Source organism: Scyliorhinus canicula, chromosome 28 (genome assembly GCF_902713615.1).
Source record: "Scyliorhinus canicula chromosome 28, sScyCan1.1, whole genome shotgun sequence".
Taxonomy (NCBI): Eukaryota; Metazoa; Chordata; class Chondrichthyes; order Carcharhiniformes; family Scyliorhinidae; genus Scyliorhinus; species Scyliorhinus canicula.
The window spans coordinates 16110880-16133435 of record NC_052173.1 but is presented as its reverse complement, the minus strand read 5'-3'; the positions used below and the strand labels follow the sequence as shown (position 1 = coordinate 16133435).

The window sequence follows — 22556 nt, the reverse complement described above, 5'->3', positions numbered from 1 at the left end:
GATTTAGTGCCATTCCCCTACCTTTCCCCCCCATACCCTGCACATTGTTTCTATTTAGTATTTTTTTTGAAAAATGTTATTCATGATGTGAACAATAACAACGCCACATTCCAACAAAGAGTTAACAGTTTGTACATTTTCCCCCTTTTAGTCCCATTCCATCCCCCCCCCCCCCCCCCCCTCCAACGCCGAACAGCTCAACTATTGTCATGAAAGGCTTTCACTGTACCTCAAATCCCTCTCCCGACCCCCTCTACGCAAACTTAATCTTTTCCAACCGGAGAAGCCCGTACAGGTCCTCCAACCAGGCCGTAGGCCCCGGCGGAGTATCCAACCTCCAATTCAAAATCACCCGTTGTAGGACAATCGGTGGGTGAAGACCACAACATCGGCCTCCTTCCCCCCACCGCCCCCCCCCCCACAGCAGTGCTGGTACCTCCGAGACCCCAAAGATGGCCACCATGGGGCCCGGCTTCACCTCAGCCCCCACAATCCTCGATACGGTCTCGAACACCACATCCCGGAAGCTCTCCAACTTCTCGCAGCCCCAGAATATGTGAATGTGATTCGCCGGGCCCCGCCCATATTTCTCGCATCCATTTGCTACCCCCGGGAAGAACCCACTCACCTGAGCTTGGGTCATGTGTACCACTTTAAACTGAATCAAAGGGCAGCCCAGTGGTTAGCACTGCTACCTCTCAGCGCCAAGGTCCCAGGTTCAATCCCGGCTCTGGGTCACTGTCCGCGTGGAGTTTGCACATTCTCCCCGTGTCTGCGTGGGTTTCCCCACAACCCAAAGATGTGCAGGCTAGGTGGATTGGCCACGCTAAATTGCCCCCTTAATTGGAAAGAAATAATTGGGTAATCTAAATTTATATTAAAATAATGAACCGAATCAAGCTCATTCTAGCACGGGAGGAAGTTGAGTTCACTCGCCGCACGGCCTCACACCAGAGCCCCCATCATATCTCCCTCCCTAACTCCCCCTCCCATTTCCGCTTGATCCTTTCCACCAGCACCTCACCCTGCTCTCCCAACCACCTGTATATGTCCCAAATCCTGCCCTCCCCATCTCATCTGGGAGCAGCAGTTTCTCCAGCAGTGTATACTCCAGTAGTTGGGGGACCGTGGGTAGCCTGTTATGCGCAAAGTCCCTCACCTGCCAGTACCACTCACCCCTCTCGGTAACTCAACCCTCTCCTGCAGCTCACCCAACCCAGCGAATTTCCCATCCGAGAGCATATCCCTGACGAGCCTCAACCCCTCCTCCTTCTGCTGCCTGTACCCCCCCCGGGCTTAGACCTGTGGTTCCCACACAGTGATGTCAGCACCGACATGTGGCCCAGCTTAAAGTGCTTCCTCAACTGATTCCAGATCTTAATATTCAACTCCACAACCGGACTCCTCGTGTACTTCCTCAGAGCCAGTGGCAATGGGGCTTTCAACAGAGCCCTCAAACCCGAGTCCCTGCAGGCCTCCTCCTCCAACCTGATCCACTCCGCCCCGCCAACCAACCACCCTCCCTGCCTCTGCCTTTGCAGCAGGGCCCTCCTCACCCTCGGCTCCTTCCCCACCCACACAAAATCCGAGACCAGCACCACCACCTTCCAGAAAAAAACCTTTGGAAGGAAAATCGGGCAGTGGGGGGGTGGGGTACTGAAAGACAAACAGGAACCTTGGCAGGAACCTTTACCACCTGCACCCTCACTGCCAACGTCAAATGCAATGTATCCCACCTTTTAAAGTCCCCCTTAACCTCTTCCACTAACCCTGTCAAATTCCACCTATGCATTGTGGCCCACTCATGCCTTATCCCCAGATACCTAAACCGCTCCCTTGCCACCTTAAATGGTAGTACCCCCAGGTTGGCCGCCACCCTGCCGGGTTCACCAGGAACACACTCTTCCCTACATTCAACTTAATTTTTCTATTTAAATAATCATCTAACACCCTCTGGAACGCCTCGATTGAACCTGCCTCCACCTCACTTCCCGGCAGCACATTCCTGACCCCAACCACTCGCTGTGTGAAAAGGTTTTTTTCTCACATTACATTTGCTTCTTTTGCAAATCACTTCAAATCTGTGTCCGTTCAGCAAGTTCCCTTCATATGTAAATGCAGGAAGAGACCATTTAGCCCCTCAAACCTGTTCTGCTATTCAGTCAGATCATGGCTGATCTGTGACCTGACTCCATGTACCCGTTTACCCCCCATAGAATCCCTACAGTGATGAAGGAGGCCATTCAGCCCATTGAGTCGGCACCAACACTCTGAAAGAGCACCCTACGTCGGCCAAATCCCCCACCCTATCCCTGTTAGCCCACCTAGGGCCAATCCACCTAACCCGCACGTCTTTGGACTGTGGGAGGAAACCGGAGCACTCGGAGGAAACCCACGCAGACACGGGGAGAACGTGCAGACTCCACACAGACAGTCACCCAAGGCCGGAATTGAACCCAAGTCTCTAACCACTGTGCCACCGTGCTGCCCCCATATCTTTAACAATTTCATTTTTTAAAAATGAACAATTGGTCTAGCATCAATTGCCATTTGTGGGAGCAAGTTCCAAACATCCTCCACCCCTTGTGTGTCAAAGTGTCTAATTTCACAAATGAAACCTTTAAGATCCTGAGGGGTATTAACAGGGTGGATGTGGAGAGGATGTTTCCTCTTGTGGGAGAATTTAGAACTAGGGGGTCACTGTTTAAAAATAAGCGGTCGCTCATTTAAGATGGGGATGAGGAGAATTATTTTCTCTCAGAGGTTTCTGAGTCTCTGGAACTCTTCCTCAAACGGCAGTGGGAGCAGAATCTTTGACTATTTTTAAGGCAGAGGTGGATAGATTCTTGGTAAGCAAGCGGGCGGGTAAAAGGTTACTGGGGATAGGCGGGAAGCAGATTTGAGGTGATTATCAGATCAACCATGATCTTATTGAACGGCGGAGCAGGCTCGAGGGGCTGAATGGCCTTCTCCTGCTCCTTATTTGTATGTTCGTATGAAAGTTCTGGCTCTAATGTTTTGACTCCTAGTCCTGGACCCTATGTACTCGTTTCCCTTAATACGGCAAAATTCGACCAAATCACCTTTTAACCTTCTAAACCTCATGTCATTTTTGCCGTGTCGATGTCTTTTTTGGGGTTGTGAATTTGGCTGCATGTAGAGACTAAGTTATTTGGAATAAAGAATGGTACTGAACAGTGACCACAAATCAATGCCATGTTTCGCAGAACATAAGCAATGGGCGGCAAGGTAGCACAGTGGTTAGCACTGTTGCTTCAGAGCTCCAGGGACCCAGGTTCGATTCTCCGCTGGGTCACTGTCTGTGTGGAGTCAGCACGCTCTCCCCGTGTCTGCGTGGGTTTCCTCCGGGTGCTCCGGTTTCCTACCACAAGTCCCGAAAGACGTGCTGTTAGGTAATTTGGACATTCTGAATTCTCCATCTGTGTACCTGAACAGGTGCAGGAATGTGGTGACTAGGGGCTTTCACAGTCGCTTCATTGCACTGTTAATGTAAGCCTACTTGTGATACCAAGAAAGATTATTAGTATTATTATTAGTAGGCCATTTGGCCCTTCGAGCTGCTCTGCCATTTAATACTACCATAGCTGCACTTCTCAGCTCCACTTTTCCACAGTTTCCTCTTGCTCCTTGATTCCCTTCTGCCCCTCTCCCCCTCCTTTTTTACCACTGTGTACTCTTCCTGGGCACAAGTCGTTCTGGGTGACCCAGTGCCAACGCTTAACTAGCCCCTTCAGTTGGCCCTGTTCTGTGAGCACTTGAAAATCTTGCCCTCCCATATTTCAGAGGCAGGAAACCGGGTGCTTGCTGATCGCCAACTGTTAGATTCCCAATTCAGTTATTTAAATGTCAGTGATCGGGTCGGCATCTGAAGCATCCTGGGGAAGCATTGCAAAGAAGATTCCTCCTATTTAAAGTATGGCAAATGTTTTTTAGCAGCCCTGTTTACAGTCAACAGTGTCAATCTAAAAGTGTCAAGTCTAAAAGCCAAGGTGACCATAAAACCACTGTCGATTGTTGTAAAAACCTATCTAATGTCTTTTAGGGAAGGAAATCTGCCGTCCTTACCCGGTCTGGCCTACATGTGACTCCAGACCCACAGCAATGTGGTTGATTCTTAAGTCAACCAATTCAAGAGGCGGCTGGATATAGCACTTAGAAAGAATGGGATCAAAGGCTATGGGGAGAAAGCAGGATTAGGCTATCGAGTTGGATGATCAGCCATGATCGTGATGAATGGTGGAGCAGGCTCGAAGGGCCAAAAGGCCTCCTGCTCCTATCTTCTATGTATCTATGCCCTCAGGGATGGGCAATAAATGCTGGCCTGGCCAGCCACGCCCACATCCTATGAACGAATTTAAAAAACATCAGATCAGATATGTTTGTTGAAGATAATAGCTCTCTGATGGATTCTCCGTGGCGACGTCTCGACCAATCAGAGCCGACCTGCCAGCCAATCAGCACTCTTTTCTCATGCAGCATGAACCGTTGCTCCCTTTGAAATTTGATATTCTTGTATTTGTCCTGATGGGTGCAAGATGAAAAGCTTCGACAGAAATGGCTCTTTTCAACAGTATGCAAGCTGTGATTAATTTGAACGGGAATGAAAAGAGGAATGGAGAGAGGGCAAAACATAGAAAGAAATGAGGTACACCACAGCGTGCGTATGTGAGTGTCACCTTTCTGCTGCCTCCCATTGCTTAAAGTGCCCATTAACATTTTGTTATACGTGAAAACTAGTATCCCGGGTGGAGTCCCGTCAAGCGCGGACATGTGAAGAACTATATGCCAGTGTTGGTGCCCATATTTTGGCAGAGGGTAGGAAATCAGGGATACTTTCCTGTTTAAAAAAAAAGACAACATAGTCACATCAATTCATCAGTTTGTGAAACCAAATTGCACTCAATCTGGACACCATGACCACTGCCCTCTGTGGTTGACTGTGGAATGTTGAACTCAATCTGTGGCTGCTGGGCCTTGCTGACCATTACTTTGCATTTGTTTTCGAAAGCAACATAGAAAACCCGGGAAGTGGCGACTTTGTCGAAACGTTGCGGCAACTTGAAGTGTGTGCTGAGAATTCGGACATTTCCACGGATTTTTCCTTTTCTCTTTTGTTTTTGCCCTTCCCCTTGGAATCGGAATGTGCCGAGATCTTCAACACCCCCCCCCCCCCCCCCCCCCCCCCCCCGCCACCACCACCACCCTCATATATCCATGTTTTAATCTTGTAATGCAGACTTTGAACACACCATAACATCAGGATTGTTCACTAACCATGACCCAATGAATAAGATTCAATACATTTAATACACGCTGAATATTTCATAACGATTATAGAAAATGCTTCATCATTTATATATTAATAGAACTCTCATCAACTTCAAATGGTGAAAACAATAGAAATATTTCCACTTTGGACACAGAGGGAGCGCACGGCTCTCACACTCAATGTTGGGAGCAATCAGCACACACCTCACTTCACTTGTCCTCGCTTTACGTGTGAATCACTTCAGTCACACTGGGAGGAAAAAAACTACACGGGCGGAAATCAACGGAATGTGGCGACCCTGCGCGTGGGTAACAGTCAACAAAATGTCTCGTAGGCCCCACTCAGAGCCCAGATGGGCCGCATGTGGCCCCTGGGTCAGAGATTGCCCAGTGTTGTGGGAAAGTGTTTCTTCTTTAGCCAGGAAGGAACTCAAAAATGGGCTGAGGAGAGGTAGAAGGGGGCATGAAAAAGCCCTGGCGGGAAGGATTAGGGAAAACCCCAAGGCGTTCTACACTTATGTGAGAAATAAGAGGATGATCAGAGTGAGAGTAGGGCCGATCAGCGATAGTGGAGGGAACTTGTGCCTAGAGTCTGAGGAGATGGGGGAGGCCCTAAATGAATACTTTGCTTCAGTATTCACTAGAGAGGGGCACCTTGTTGCCCATGAGAACAGCATGAACCAGGTTAATAGCTCGAACAGGTTGATATTAAGAAGGAGGACGTGCTGGAAATGTTGAAAAGCATCAGGATAGATAAGTCCCCTGGGCCTGACGGGATATACCCAAGGTTACTACGGGAAGCGAGGGAGGGGATTGCTGAGCCGTTGGCGATGATTTTTGCGTCCTCACTCTGCACTGGAGTAGTACCGGATGATTGGAGGAAGAAGAATGTTGTTCCCCTGTTCAAGAAAGGGAATAGGGAAATCCCTGGGAATTACAGACCCATCAGTCTTACGTCTGTGGTGAGCAAAATATTGGAAAGGATTCTGAGAGATAGGATTTATGATTATTTTGAAAAACATAGTTTGATTGAAGATAGTCAGCATGGCTTTGTGAGGGGCAGGTCATGCCTCACAAGCCTCATTGAATTCTTTGAGGATGTGACGAGACACGCTGATTAAGGTCGGGCAGTGGATGTGGTGTATATGGATTTCAGTAAGGCATTTGATTAGGTTCCCCACGGTAGGCTCATTCAGAAAGTTAGGGGCATGGGATACAGGGAAATGTGGTTGTCTGGATACAGAATTGGCTGGCCGAAAGAAGACAGCGAGTGGTAGTGGATGGAAAGTATTCTGCCTGGAGGTCGGTGACCAGTGGTGTCCCACAAGGATCTGTTCTGGGACCTCTGCTCTTTGTGTTTTTTCTAAATCACTTGGATGAGGAAGTGGAAGGGTGGGTTAGTAAGTTTGCCGATGACACGGAGGTTGGGGGTATTGTAGATAGTGTTGAGGGTCGTTGCAGGTTACAACAGGACATTGACAGGATGCAGAGCTGGGCTGAGAAGTGGCAGATGGAGTTCAACTGTGATAAATGTGAAGTGATTCATTTTGGAAGGTCGAATTTGAATGCTGAATACAGGGATAAAGGCAGGATTCTTGGAAGTGTGGAGGAACAGAGGGATCTTGGGGTCCAAGTACATAGATCCCTCAAAGTTGCCACCCAGGTTGATAGGGTTGTTAAGAAGGCGAATGGTGTGTTGGCTTTCATTAACAGGGGGATTGAGTTTAAGAGCCGTGAGGTGTTGCTGCAGCTTTGTAAAACTCTAGTTAGACCACACTTGGAATATTGTGCCCAGTTCTGGTCGCGTCATTGTAGGAAGGATGTGGATGCTTTGGAGAGGGTACAGAGGAGATTTACCAGGATGCTGCCTGGACTGGAGGGCATGTCTTATGAAGAAAGGTTGAAGGAGCTGGGGCTTTTCTCACTGGAGCGAAGAAGGAAGAGAGGTGACTTGATAGAGGTGTACAAGGTGATGAGAGGCATGGATAGAGTGGATAGCCAGAGACTTTTCCCCAGGGTGGAAATGGCTGTCACGAAGGGACATCATTTTAAGGTGATTGGAGGAAGGTATAGGGGAGATGTCAGAGGTCGGTTCTTTACAGAGAGAGCGGTGGGTGCGTGGGATGCACTGCCAGCAGAGGTGGTGGAGTCAGAGTCATTAGGGACATTTAAGCGACTCTTCGACAGGCACATGGACAGCAGTAAATTGAAGGGGTGTAGGTTAGGTTGATCTTAGATTAGGATAAATGGTCGGCACAGCATCGTGGGCCGAAGGGCCTGTACTGTGCTGTACTGTTCTATGTTCTTTGGTGTATTTCTTAACTTATGACAACTATGTGCCATGGAATCTTTTACACCCACGGAAGAGGGCAAAACAGGGCCTCAGTTTAACAGCTCATCCAAAAGACATCACCTGCGACCGTGCAGTGTTACCTCAGGTCGGTGTCCGTCCGGGTCTTTTCCTCAAGTCTCTGGAGTGGGACTTTGAACCCAGAACCTTCTGATTGAAAGGTTCTGAACTGAACCTCGGGTGGATTGGCCATGCTAAATTGCCCCTTAGTGTGCAGGTTAGGTGGGGTTGTGGGGATAGGGCAGCGGAGTGGGCCCAGGTAGGGTGCTCTTTCCGAGGATCGGTGCAGACTCGATGGGCTGAATGGCCTCCTTCTGCACTGTTGGAATTCTCTGGTTCTATGAACCTTTACAGGGTTCAAGAGCTACACCGATGCAGGGTGAGTGAGGCAAGTAAATTGTTTAGCGCAGTGTGGAGGGAAGGAGGGGGGTGGGGGGTCACTCGCTGGGGTTGCCAGGGCGAGGAACTTTAAACCTCAGCCAATGTTTAGAAAGCTTAACAAGGTGATATGACAGTGATATAGAAGGAAGGACTAATTGGTTTTAATGCTTTGGTTGGTTCATAATCCTTTTTTCTACTTGACGGAGATCTTGCGGATTCTCCCCATGTCATACAAATTGCCCAGGAGCTTAACGATTTTTCAATTTGATTTCCTATTGGCAGTTACAGTCGGCGATCAATTTGCAGATGTGGCTTCTTTGTTTATTGGACTTGATTTAGACAATTCAGACGAACAAACGTTTAAATTGTTAGGTTTGAAAATTCGGTTGATCAAAATGAAGCAAGGCCTACTTCAAAAAAATGGTGTAACCTTATCTAGTTCTGGGCGAAAGCCTGATGAAATCAAAACCATGTTAGCCTTTCAGGGACTTAGGACTCTCTTTTAAAACCAGTTCCTTGCTGTTTGTGAGCAGTCATTAAGAGCTGAAGCACTGGGGTGTTGCCCTGTGTGGAAGGACCAACTCCATTCTGGGGCGAAATTCTCCGCCCCACCGCAGGGTCGGAGAATCGCCCGGGACCGGCAAAAATCCCGCCCCCGCTGTGGCCGGAATTCTCCGCCACCCGGGAATTGGCGGGGGCGGGAATCGCGCTGCGCCGATCGGCGTGCCCTCTGCGCCGATCGGCGAGCCCCCTGCGGCGATTCTCCGGCCCGCGATGGGCCTCTCCCACTGCCGAGGTTTAAACCACCTCTGGTGGTGGCGCGAGCGGGCCGCCGGGGTCCTGGGGGGGGGCGCGGGGCGATCGGACCCCGGCGGGTGCCCCCACGGTGGCCAGGCCCACGATCACTAGTCTATTGTCGGAGGCTTATGGCTTGAGGGAAGCTACTCCACATTAAGCCGGGTGGGAGAGGTCTTTGATTACGCTGCCCGCTTTCCCAAGGCAGCGGGAGGTGTAGATGGAGTCCATGGATGGGAGGCAGGTTCATGTGATGGACTGGGCGGTGTTCACGACTCTCTGAAAAGGCTCAGATGCTACTCACTGCACCACATGGTCTCCAGTAGTGCCTCAATAAAACTGGACTTCTTCTTCTGTCAAACTGGCTCGTCACCGTCGAGTGTCACTTCCAAGATATTCCAGTTTTTTTGCTGGTTGTCCGATGAGGGATGGACATTTCAGAGAAGCCTCCTGAACAGTATTAGCGCAGTCCGAAGGAGTCTGGCCTCGGCTCTGTGGTGCTTTGCTTCTGAATCACAGGCTAATGGGTTCAGGTGATATAATCCAGGCAAACACCCAGTGCTGTCCTGGGGGAGTGCTGCACTGTCAGAGGTACTGACCTTTGGTTGAGGCCTGAAGCTGAGGCCCTGATCGGCCTTTTGTTTGGATGTGAAAGACCCCATGGCACCAGTCTAAATAACGGGGTAATTTTCCTGATGATGTACCTCATGTCTACCCTCAATCAACGTCACTAAAAACAGGTGATCTGCTTATTTATTTCATTGCTGTTGGGATCTTGCTATGCTATAAATGACAACAACAGTGACTACACTTTGGAAGCACTTCCTTAGTCCTGAAGTCGTGGAAGGTACGGTAAAAATGCATGTTATATTTCTTCTTCCATAAATTTGAGGGTTCTTTTTCTCCCCTTCCCCACAGGGGATCGGTCATCGGAAAAATCGTTGGAGAGAATGTGGCCAAAAGTGAGAGATTTGACAGGACTGTTAGCATGTGGGTGTTTGAAGAGATGGTAAGCGGCAGGAAGCTAACAGAAATTATAAACACAGACCACGAGAATGTAAAGTACCTGCCTGGATATAAGCTGCCAGCCAATGTGGTGAGTGCTGTTCAACTTTAGCTCGAGAGAGAATACAACCATTTTGGAGAGGATCCCGGGTGTATTTTTTCTCTCTCTGTCTCTCACATGGTAGCACAGTGGTTAGCACTGTAGATTCACAGCTCCAGGGTCCCGGGTTCGATTCCCGGCTTGAGTGACTGTCTGTGCAGAATCTTCACGTTCTCCCCGTGTCTGCGTGGGTTTCCTCCGGGTGCTCCGGTTTCCTCCCACAAATCCCGAAAGACGTGCTGTTAGGTGAATTGGACATTCTGAATTCTCCCTCTGTGACCCGAACAGGCGCCGGAATGTGGCGACTAGGGGCTTTTCACAGTAACTTCATTGCAGTGTTAATGTAAGCCTACTTGTGACACTAATAATAATAATAATCTTTATTATTGTCACAAGTAGGCTTACATTCACACTGCAATGAAGTTACTGTGAAAAGCCCCTAGTCGCCACACTCCGGCGCCTGTTCGGGTCACAGAGGGAGAATTCAGAATGCCCAATTCACCCAACAGCACGTCTTTCGGGACTTGTGGGAGGAAACCGGAGCACCCGGAGGAAACCCACGCAGACACGTGGAGAACGTGCAGACTCCGCACAGACAGTGACCCAAGCCGGGAATTGAACCTGGGACCCTGGCGCTGTGAAGCTACAGTGCTAACCACTGTGCTACCATATAGTGAGAATACTTTGGTGTCCTGTATGGAGCCTGGGAGGCCATGTAGAATTGTTTCAAGGCATGAATTAACTGATAATTTTATTAACCTTCACCTCATAGAATCATAGAATTTACAGTGCAGAAGGAGGCCATTCGGCCCATTGCGTCTGCACTGGCCCTTGGAAAGAGCACCCCACTTAAGGCCACGCCTCCACCCTATCCCTGTAACCCCGTAACTGAGTAACCCCACCCATCCTTTTTTTGGACACTAAGGGCAATTTAGCCTGGCCAATCCATCTAACCTGCACATCTTTGGACTGTAGGAGGAAACCGGAGCACCTGAATGAAACCCACGCAGACACTCCCCGTGCAGACTCCACACAGACAGTGACCCAAGCCGGGAATCGAACCTGGGACCCTGGAGCTGTGAAGCCACAGTGCTAACCACTGTGCTACCATGCTGTCCCACTCCCAGAGCCGATGGTTTATCCACTTACTACTCCAGGTGTTACGAACAGCCCTTTGTAAACTTTCACAAATCCTGAATTGGAATTTGTAAAATTCAAATAGACAAATAATATTGGGTTGTCTGGGCGTGCGGGATGTGTTATCAAGGCTTGGGGCCTGGTAATAACCATGGAGCCAAGGCTTGGACACCCCCTGGGGTTGAGAAAGCCCAAAGAATGACTCTTGGGTCCAGTTACCGAACCAGTTTGTTCATAACCTCAGCATCCTTTTGACCCTGAGCGGAACGTCCGACCACCAGAATGACAGGGAGTGGGATAGCTTGATCTTGGTTTCGGACAACATCGAGGGCCGAAGGGCCTGTTCTGTGCTGCACTGTTCTATGTTCTATATGTTCATACCATCACCAACACTACTGACTTCCACTGCCGTAACATTGTCCGTATTCACCCTTGCCTCAGTCCATCTGTTGCTCAAACTTTCATCCAATGCCTTTGGAACTTCAAAACGCAACTATTCCAATGCTCTCCTGGTTGGCCTCCCATCTTCCATAAACTGCAGCTCATCTCAAATGTTGCTGACCAAATACTGAGGGTGGAACAGTGATTAGCACTGCTGCCTCACAGCTCCAAGGACCTGGGTTCAATTCCGGTCTTGGGTGACTGTGTGGAGTCTGCACGTTCTCCCCGTGTCTGCGTGGGTTTCCTCTGGGTGCTCCGGTTTCCTCCCACAGTTTCAAAGACGTGCAGGTTGGGTGGGGTTACCTGATTACACGGATAGGGCAGGAGAGGGGCCCTCGGTAAGGTGCTCTTTCGGAGTTTCGGTGCAGACTCAAAGGGGCCGAATGACCGAATGATTCTTTTGTTTTACACTTAGAGTGCACAATTATTTTTTTCCAATTAAGGAGCAATTTAGCATGGCCAATCCACCTACCCTGCACATCTTTGGGTTGTGGGGGTGAGACCCACGTAGACACGGGGAGAATGTGGATTGATAATCCAGTGGCAATACCACTACGCCACCGCCTCCCCTAGCTTTTGGTCACCTATATTAATATCTCCTTATATGGCTCGTTGTCAAATTTTGCTAGATAATCTCTCCTGACCCCTTGGAATGCTCAAAAGCATTGTAGAAATGCAAGTTGGTAGTGCTGGGGATGATGGGAAATGCTGTACGATGGCCTGTGCCAATCTTGTCAACATTGTCCCCATTTCTCCTGATGGAAAGGTGTCTGTGGGTGGCAGAGAGGGAAAGGATTATGGGCTCATAAGGCTCTCTAGGTGTCAGCGATCGTGGAAGGTGAGCGAGTGAATGGGTATGGTTGAAGATGAATGGTAATTTGTTGTCATGAAGCGAAGACAGAGGGGAAGAGCACAGGAAATGGAGGAGATAGCGTTCAAGGGAAATCTTTGCCAAGATTAAAACTCTGCTGTAGAAAGGGGAGTCACCAGAGAAGATGCAATGGAGATGGAGAAATGTCTTTCCAGGAAAGCAGAGAGGGAAGAACCACAATCAAATAATGCTGGGACCGCTGTAGCTGACAACCTGTCAACATGTAAACGCTTTGGAATTGGGCAGGAGATTGGTCACGCCCGCCACACACAACAATTCAAAATGCCCATTAACAAAACCTCGTACCTCCCCCACAAAAACAGGCTGCTCTCCCAGTCCAGGTGTCTGTAGACTGAAATCAAATTTTGAGTTTGAATCCAGACTAGAACATTGAGCTGTACATGTGAACGCTAACCCATTGTTCCCAGTGCTTATTTTCGTTTTGTCATTGGCTCGCATTGGAAGCCTCCAGATAAATCTCCCAAAGGCTTCCGGGGGAAAACCTTGAAGAAACAGGCTCAAAGGCCTATAAGCCTACTCTTGCTCCTGGTCTCAATGCGGCCTGCGGGAAGGACAGGTTTGATTCCCTGAAGGACCTTTTCTCACTGTCTATATCTGTCGGTGGCACAAGTCAGCAGAGCTAACTAGGATACGCTTAAACATTTCCCTGAAATCCTGAAACGGCTCCATTCATAGCTGGGTAAAGTAGACAAAAACAAATGACTGCAGAGGCTGGAATCTGAAACAAAAACAGAAAACACTAGACAGTCTCAGCAGGTCTGGAAGCATCTGTGGAGAGAGAGAAGCGAGTGGACACTTCGAGTCTGGGTGACCCTTTGTCAAAGATGACCGGATCATTTTTGTCACATGCAGACAATTAAGCGACTCCTGGATTCTGTCTGTTCTGTCTGTATTTGCCCATCCTGGGGTATTACTTCTCTTCGTTGATGTTTGTTATTCAATCTTTTTAGCTTGCGGTGCCTGATCTACTGGATGCAGCAAGAGATGCCGATATCTTAGTATTTGTCGTGCCTCACCAGTTCATCAGACGGACCTGTGATGAGTTGAAAGGTCACATCAAGTCTTCCACTATTGGAGTCTCTCTTATAAAGGTAGAGTGTGATCCTGCAATCATATGATAGATACTCTTTTCTTTCCCCTCTCCCTTCCTGCACTCTCTTCCCCCCCTCCCCACCACTCCCTTTCGTCTGCCCCCACAACCCCCGTCTATTTCTGTTTCCTTCACCAATGGTGCCCAGGAACTCACCAAGGCTCCTTAGGCAGCACTTTTCAAACCCACAACCACTACCATGTTGATGGACAAGAGCAGCAGATACCTGGGAACCCCACCACCTGGAGGTTCCCCTCCAATCCACTCACTACCCTGACTTGGAAATATATCGGCCGCTCCTTCACTATCGCTGGGTCAAAATCCTGGAACTCCCTCCCTAACAGCACTGTGGGTGTACCTACACCACATGGACTGCAACGGTTCAAGAAGGCAGCTCACCACCACCTTCTCCAGGGGCAATTAGCACTCTCTAAGGGCTGGCTTAGCACACTGAGCTAAATCGCTGGCTTTTAAAGCAGACCAAGGCAGGCCAGCAGCACGGTTCAATTCCCGTACCAGCCTCCCCGAACAGGCGCTGGAATGTGGCGACTAGGGGCTTTTCACAGTAACTTCATTGACGCCTACTCGTGACAATGAGCGATTTTCATTTTCATTTCAATTAGGGATGGACAACAAAATGCTGGCCTAGCCAGCGACGCCCACATCCCAAGAATATATATATTTTTTAAGTATGGTATAGTAATTGTGGGCATTAAAGCTTCCTTCTGTTTCATATTTGCATTGGATTCTGCAAATAGAATAGTAAAATCAAGCTCTTCAATGTTATTTCCTGCAGGGTGTTGATGTTGGACTGGATGGTCTGAAGCTGATCTCCGACATAATCCGGGAAATGCTTGGGATTGAAGTTAGTGTGCTGATGGGAGCCAATCTGGCCAGTGAAGTAGCGGCTGAGAAATTCTGCGAGTCCACCATTGGTAATGTCTCGCAGTCGTTTACTACTCGATCAAGGGGCGCGCTGTGCACATCGGGACAGGGCATGGCAGTGATACAAAATGGTGGGCCACTCTGCTGGCCCCAAAGGGGTCTTCCACCCAAACACTATCTGTCCTTGGCCTTGGATTTATCTTAGCTCAACCATTCAGAATGTCCCACAGTTGCCCCTTCACTTCTCCCAGTTGTCTGATTGGTTATCCACTGTCCTCTCCAGTCCTTGTGTTGACCACTCACTGTGACAAAGAACATCCTGACATTAAACCTCTATCTATTTGTGTGGTTTACGATGTTATGTCTTAAAATTCTGAAGAGGCTTGTCAGGGCGGATAACGAGAGATTGTTTCCCCCCCTGGCTGGGGAATCTACAACACGGGGGTCACAGCCTCAGGATAAGGGGTCGGCCATCTTGGATTGAGATGAGGAGAAATCTCTTCACGCAAAGGGTTGTGAATCTTTGGAATTCTCCACCCCAGAGGGTTGTGGGTGCTTCATTGTTGAACATATTTCAGACTGAGATAGACAGGTGTCTCAGGAAATCAAGAGATACGGGGAGCGGACAGAAAAGTGGAGCTGAGGCAGAAAATCAGCCATGAAAATATTGAATGGCGGAGCAGGCCCGACAATGAGTATAGTCTAATCCTGCCCCTATTTCTTACGTTTCATACTTAACTTTTGTGTATTAAATTTGAGGTTGCCTTCTTTTCAGACTGAATTGTGCAGTTTCTCCTCTCTGTGGGCTTTCACTGATCTGCACGCAGGGCTTGAATGGTCTTTATATATTAGCAACCAGAACTGATCATGGTGTTCAGGATATACTGTCCTCTGACTTATATTCATATTGTATAAACGTACCCCATGATATGTAAACTATAGAGCGACGTGGGCCCGGCTGTGTTTCTCCTTTTGACTGAACTTTGCCTGACCTCTTCTACTGAATAGGATCTGCAAACATTGCACACGGCAAAGTTTTAAAAGAACTGCTGCAGACTCAAAACTTCAGGATTAGGGTGGTGGCGGAGGCAGACACGGTGGAGATCTGCGGGGCTTTAAAGGTAGGTCAAGCTCTCACACATGGTTCACCTGCTCACTTGCCGGATTTCTCCTTTTGAACGTTGAATTTTGCAATTGTGTCTTCCTCCTGCAAATTCAACTGCTTCGATAAAATGCAAACCACACTTCAAAAGCGTTCGAAGGGGCGAGGTGTGACTCAGTAGGCAGCACTCACACTTCTGTGGGTTTGAGTCCCACCCCTGGGGTTTGAGCACAGAGCCCCTGTCCTGAGGGAGCGCCGTACTGTCGGAGATGCTGTTTACCGGATGGGATGTTGAACTGAGACTCTCTCAGCTGAACTTAAAAGATCCCATTGCACTATTGAAAGAAGAGCAGGGGAGCCCTCCTCAGTGTCCTGGCCAATATTTATCACACAATTGACATCAGCAAAAACCTGATTATCCGGCCATTATTACATTCGCTGTGCGCAGATTGGCCGCCACATTACCTGCCGCTTCGTGTCCAATTGGTGTAGTCTTATTTATATGGTTGACTGTTTTCTACTGTTCCTAGTATGTAGTAGTCATAGAATCATAGAATTTACAGTGCATAAGGAGTCTACACTGTCCCTTGGAAAGAGAACCCTACTTAAGCCCACACCTTCACCCTGTCCCCGTAACCCAGTAACCCCCACTAACCTATGGACACTTAAGGGCAATTTATCATGGCCAATTCACCTAACAAGCACATCTTTGGACTGTGGGAGGAAACCGGAGCACTCGGAGGAAACCCACGCACACACGGGGAGAACGTGCAGACTCCGCAGACAGTGACCGAAGCCGGGAATCGAACCTGGGACTCTGGAGCTGTGAAGCCACAGTGCTATCCACTGTGCTACCGCGCCACCCTAGTCATGGCCAAGTGGTTAATGCGATGTAGTAGATATGCATTGAGGTCTCCCTGCGCAGGTTCAAATACTGCCAACTACGTTTTGATGTTTGCAGCTTCAAAAAGTACTTCATGTTGGGGTGCCCTGAGGTTGAGATAGGTGCTCCATAAATGCAAATTTGTTCTCGCGTCAGATTCACTCAGGTGGCGCAGCGCAGGATTCACGGGGACAAGTGCTCGCTCCCCCCTCGGTGTTTTTAGTCGATGAATTAAGTACGGAGCTTTACAAGAGTGTAAAGCTCCCAAGTTCAGTCAGTGACTTGAGGCTAGTTGAGGTGCAGGGGGCTTACAACCAACCGGATGGCTCGCTTCCCAGACACAGAGGGGGGAAACGTCAGGAGGTGGCGAATTGGCTGCGCGCAGGTCCCTTTTGTTGAGAATGCAGGAATGCCATCCCACGCATTGTGGAAATTCCCGTCCCACTTAATGGGGCTGTGAACTATTTTCTTTCCGTTGTAAATTATTCACAGGCAAAACAACTGAAGTTGTTAATCTAATGCAGCCAGTGAGACAAAAGATTGTCTGCTGGGTGGGAAAACTCCCTCCCAGGCTATCTGACCTTTGTTGCCTGTTTATCAGGAAAGTTATCTCTGTGGCCATCATCCATCGAAGCTGGCGGACTTTAACCTGATCAAAGCCACTGTGTGCCAGCATGGCTCAGGTCGTTCCCCTCTTCTCTCGGAGTCAGACGGTTGTAGGTTAAAATCCCACTTGAGGGCCCGAGGACAGAAAACGACTCCAGTGCAGTACTGAGGGAGCACTACATTGTCAGAGGTACCGGGCGGAATTCTCCGCTCCCGGGAAAAATCGGGAGGGCCGTCGTGAACTCGGCCGAGTTTCACGATGACCTCGGAGGCCGCTCCTCGCCCCCTATTCTCCCCTCCCGGCGGGGCTAGGAGCGGCGTTCCGTAACTCTCGGCCGCGGGGGGGGTCGCGCGCCAAGAATGACGCAGGTGGCGCGCCTAATGACGTCAGCTGCACATTCGCAGGTTGGCCGGCTCCAACCCGCGCATGCGCAGCTGACGTCATGACGCTGACGGCACGAACCCGCGCATGCGCGGTGGCCGTCTTTCCCCTCAGCCGCCCCGCAAGATATGGAGGCTTGATCTTGCGGGGCGGCGGAGGGGAAATAGTGTCCGATTGAGACGCCGGCCCGACGATCGGTGGGCACCGATCGCGGGCCTGTCCCCTCCCGAGCACAGTCGTGCTGCTCTTTCCCCTGTACTCCCCCCACAAGCCCCAAACGGGCATATCTCACCCGTTTCACGACGGCAGCGACCAGGTGTGGTTGCCGCCATCGTGAAACGGTTGCGAACGGCAGGCCGCTTGGCCCATCCGGGTCGGAGAATCGCCGGTCACCGTGGAAAACGGCGAGCGGCGATTCTTCCGAGCGGGGGTGGGGGGGGGAATCGCGGGGGGGGGGGGGGGGTGGGGGGGGGCGCCAGGGGGGGTGTGAATTTTGTCGGGGGCCCTCCGTGCTAATTCGCTCCGTAGTGTCCAAACGTTAGGTGGGGTTACGGGGATAGAGTGGAGGTGTGGGCTTAGGTTGGGTGCTCTTTCAGGGGCCGTTGTAGACTCAATGGGCTGAATGGCCTCCTTATGACGACCTTTGTCCTTTCAGGTGGCGAGAAAAGACCGCATGGACCTTAATGGCAGCTTGGTTCTCGGCATCATTGCGCACCATTTGCCTCTTAATCGTCAAAGACACCAAAAGCGACAGACTAACTGGTTATGTAAATCACTGGTTTGAGAACCTTGCTGTGTCTAAATTGGCTGCTGTGTTTAATCACATAAAAACAGTACTTAACACTTTCAAAAGCACTTTGGGATGTGCTGAGGAAAATTTCTTTCTGTTGGATTACTTTTCCAGTTTGGTTAGTGATTCACTGGAATCGTGGGCTACTCGGGCCACTTGCCAGCTCTGTTTACCTGAACGCTTGCTAACGCACCGCCTGCTCTCGGCCCTGTTTTTCCTCCTCTCGTAGAATGTGGTTGCAGTCGGGGCGGGATTTTGTGACGGACTGGGCTGCGGAGACAACACAAAGGCTGCCGTGATCCGGCTGGGGCTGATGGAGATGGTTGCCTTTGCAAGGCTGCACTGCAAAGGCCCAGTGCTGTGCTCGACATTCCTCGAGAGTTGCGGGGTGGCAGACCTCATTACCACCTGCTACGGGGGACGCAACAGGAAAATCGCCGAGGCCTTCACGGTAACGGGAAAGGTGATGGCGGAAAACACTGCGCAACACCTGTATCCCTCGCTTAGATGCTGCATTTGGTAACTACATTAAGAATGACCCAGATCTCCTTCTCTCCTTCAGTCACCCCATTCCACAGGCTCCAGCCACTCTTGGGTACCTCATCCAAGTGGCCGTTCCTCAAACATGAGCCAACAGTGAATGTCAACTGGCTACTTACACGCTTGCCTGATGCTGCCAGCACGGACTCAGTGGGCCAAATGGCCTCCAGCTGTGCCATAATGACTCGAGATGGCATTTGGTTGTGGGCACCCTGGTTGATATCCCCCCTTCCTGGCACTGGCCCACTGTGGCTTAACGTAAGCCCTCTATCGCGGCCTTAGCTGTTGGTCACAATCGATGGAGCCTCCAACTGTTAGCCCTTATAATCATGAGCTTAGAATTTCTGCATCTCTTTTTAAAAAAAATTTTCTTGGGATGTGGGCATCACTGGCATTGCCCATCCCTAATTGCCCTTGAACTGAGTGTCACGCTCGGCCATTTCCGAGGGTAGTTAAGAGTCAACCACATTGCTGGGGTCTGGAGTCACATGTAGGCCAGACCAGGTAAGGACGGCAGATTTCCTTCCCTTAGTGAACCAAATGGGTTTTTACGACAATCGATGATAGTTGCCACGGTCACCATTACCAGCTTTCAATTTGATTTATTCATTGAATTTAAATTCCACCAGCTGCCGTGGTGGGATTTGAACCTGTGCTCGCAGAATATTCGCCTGGGCCTCTGGATTACTAGTCCAGTGACATTACCACAATGCTACAGTGGTTTGTGACTTTTGTCGTTGTCATTTTATTTTGCACTCTCGAGATGGAGGACAGAAGGTGTCCCATTCTCCACAAGGCCCCACGCCAATGTGGAGATAACATCCGTTTGAAATGGCAAAGCTGTTTTGTTGAGGCACAATTTCATGGCTGCCAGCGGCCCATCAGTGCCTCACTCAAACAACTGTCCTCCAGTGGTTGTCGGCAGTGATTGTCCCAGGCTGGGCAAGGAGTAGGGGCCCACCAGAACCAAACAGTCCTCATCCGATCGTTTCTTGAATACAGTAAGAAGCAGGCGCTGGAGTAGGCCACTCGGCCCTTTGAGCACGTTCTGTCATTCAACATGATATACTTCAAGTCCAACTTCTCACATTATCCCCATACCTTCAATTCTCTTCACACCCAAAAAGCTATACCTCTCTTGAAGATAGGACTAGCGGGTGTTTGGGGATCTGGATGTTGAGGTACAGATCAACCTCCGAATTCAATGACGGAGCAGGCCCAAGGGGCCTCCTCCTGTTCCTGTGGGAAACTCTACCCGAATCAGGAGCTGTGGACGAGGCCCCTCCTCCCACACCCTAACGAACAAGTACCAAATCCAATTGTACTTGCACAGACTCCAATACATCATGGAACTAGGTGAAGTGAACATGCTCTCTTAGCTCAAAGGAAAAAGATCACAAAGTGACCTGAATTAATTTGTTTCTAAATTCACAACAGATTTTTGTGTCCTTCCTCAGACTATTGAACAGCTGGAACAAGACATGCTGAATGGACAGAAGCTGCAGGGACCGCAGACAGCTGTTGAAATCCATCAGACTTTAAAGCTTCAGAACCTGGTTGACAAGTAAGTATTGTGGAGGCACACTTCACACGTGCAGAGACTACCCACCCCTTTCATTCATCCATTCATGTTTATGCTTGATAACACAAAAGAAAGCCAGTGCAGTCAGGGGCGGAATGGTGGCACAGCTGCCTCACAGCGCCAGGGTCCCAGGTTCGATTCCCGGCTGGGTCACTGTCTGTGCGGAGTCTGCACGTTCTCCCTGTGTCTGTATGGGTTTCCTCCGGGTGCTCCGGTTTCCTCCCACAGTCCAAAGATATGCAGGTTAGGTGGATTGGCCATGCTAAAATTGTCCCTTAATGTCCAAAAGGTTAGGTGGGTTATGGGTATAGGGCAGGGGAGTGGGCCTGGGTAGGGATTCTCCAGTCCCTCAGCCTCATGTTTCCCAGCGCCGCGCTGTTCGCTGACGGTGAGAGTCTACTCCCGCCTCTTGTCAATGGGACCCCATGCCAATGCCACCCCATGCCACTGGGAAACCCGTGGGCGGGAGTGCTGCCGACAGGAACAGTGAATCCCAACGGCCGGAGAATTCCGGCATTGAACTCCTTTCATGAACCAACTGCCGTGGTGGGGTTTGAACTTTGGGGCCTTGGCATCATTCGGTGAAGTCTCTGGATTATTCGTCCAATAGCATAACCGCAATACTACCATCACCCCCCTTTGATTGTGTTAAACTTTTGTTCCTTTCTAGATTCCCTCTGTTCACGGCTGTGTACCAGATCTGTTATGAATGCAAGCCCGTCTCCGAGTTTGTCCAGTGTCTTCAGAACCACCCAGAACACAAGTAACAAACGCAATCCCAATCGACCGGACCTCGGTGGGATTTCATTGACTTTGAAATGATCAGACACAAAATGTCAAAGCAGTGCTTGTGTGATGCACTGAAGTGTTTGCAAATCTTGCATTCACTTGGGACAGAAAGAGGCAAGTTGTCTCTGTAGTTTTATATATAATCATATATATTATATATATATATACACATATAAATGTGCATGTTTGTGATAGAGTTGCTGCTTTGGATGCCTTCAGGAAATTGCCCCAAAATGTGCTTGACGTCGCACTGGTAAGGTTAGGCATCAAGTTTTTTGCATAATCAGCTTGAATCTTACAAGCGCCAGCACAATCGAGCGCGGCTCTATGTTTAAAAGTAAATTACTGTGGATGCTGAAATCTGAAACCAAAAGAGAAAATGCTGGAAAATCTCAGCCGGTCTGGCAGCATGTGTAAGGAGAGAAAAGAGCTAACGTATCCAGTCCAGATGCCCCTTTGTCAAAGCTCCTGTATGTGGCTGTGTGTTTTTTTCTTTCGCCTACTCCATGAGTAGAGTCAAGATACTGTGATACGAGAACCATGCCAAGCACTGCTTGTGTGCGGAGGAAAATGGGCACAGAGACACTCTGAACCAGCACCCCTGACGAAGCCTCGCCCTGTTGGCCATGTTCGCCGTTCACAGTTTGGGAACGGGATCTAATTCAGACGAATTAAACCCTGAGCCAGTGACCCAAAATAACCGTGATGTTTTTAGACGTGGCGCCTGTTGAAAACGCCCCTGGCTCCGCCAGTTACGTCCAGATTCCGTTGCGACTACTCGAATAAACAAGTGTGGCAGTCCTACTCCACCATACGGTTGTCAACCCTCCAGGTTTGGCCTGGAGTCTCCAGGAATTGAAGATCAATCTCCACGACACGGCTGCCTGCAACCCTGGAGAAAAGTCATCAGGAGATTTTAAAGGATCGTTTTCTTCTTTTTGGTCATACATAAAAATATTGAACATGGTGGAAAAGGCTGTTAGGCTGACATCATCCAAATGGGCAATGAGTCTTTTTGCTTTCCAGTTGGTGTAGGAAGGTCAGTGGGTCACATGGACGGATGTGTTGGCTGACTAATGGCTGGAGAGTAAGGGAAAGTCATGTGATCTAACCTCCAGGAATACATTTAACCACAGCTGGCAACCCTAATCCATAATAAACTATATAAAGATTGGAAAATAAGTTGTTCTTTAAAATTCTTTCATGCGATGTGGGTGTCTCTGGAAAGGTGCCATCTCTGGATGTTGGCCATCCCTAATTGGCCTTGAAGTGAGTGTCTCACTAAGCTGTTTCCACGGGCAATTAAGAGTCGACCACATTACTGTGATCTGGCATCACATATAGGCCAGACCGGGTAAGGACAGCCGATTTCTTTCCCGAAAGGGGATACTTCTCTTGTATTGTTTGATGTGCACCAGTGGCCTGAAAGCATTGCAGAATTTCACTCCCAAGTTTTCATCAATTGTTTCCAAGGAGGCTCATTTCACACGTCAGAATCAGTTTTGTTGACTAAATTT

General features: G+C 49.4%; 1 protein-coding gene across 4 annotated transcripts in view; it reads left to right on the top strand.

The window, feature by feature from the left end:
* LOC119958074 (glycerol-3-phosphate dehydrogenase [NAD(+)], cytoplasmic-like) overlaps nt 1-22218 on the top strand; it is a 42711-nt gene extending 20493 nt beyond the window's left edge. For 2 of the 4 annotated variants that reach the window (XM_038786298.1, XM_038786296.1), the window contains exons 2-8: nt 9734-9911; nt 13341-13481; nt 14277-14415; nt 15374-15486; nt 18358-18591; nt 20126-20232; nt 20921-22218. In XM_038786298.1, coding sequence (XP_038642226.1) covers nt 9804-9911; nt 13341-13481; nt 14277-14415; nt 15374-15486; nt 18358-18591; nt 20126-20232; nt 20921-21017 — 939 coding nt within the window. In that variant the 5' untranslated portion in view covers nt 9734-9803 and the 3' untranslated portion in view covers nt 21018-22218. Of the gene's footprint in view, nt 1-9733; nt 9912-13340; nt 13482-14276; nt 14416-15373; nt 15487-18357; nt 18648-20125; nt 20233-20920 lie in introns of all 4 variants that reach the window. The other 2 variants (XR_005458959.1, XM_038786297.1) reach the window with 2 other exon arrangements.
* The last annotated feature ends 338 nt before the right edge of the window (nt 22219-22556 follow it).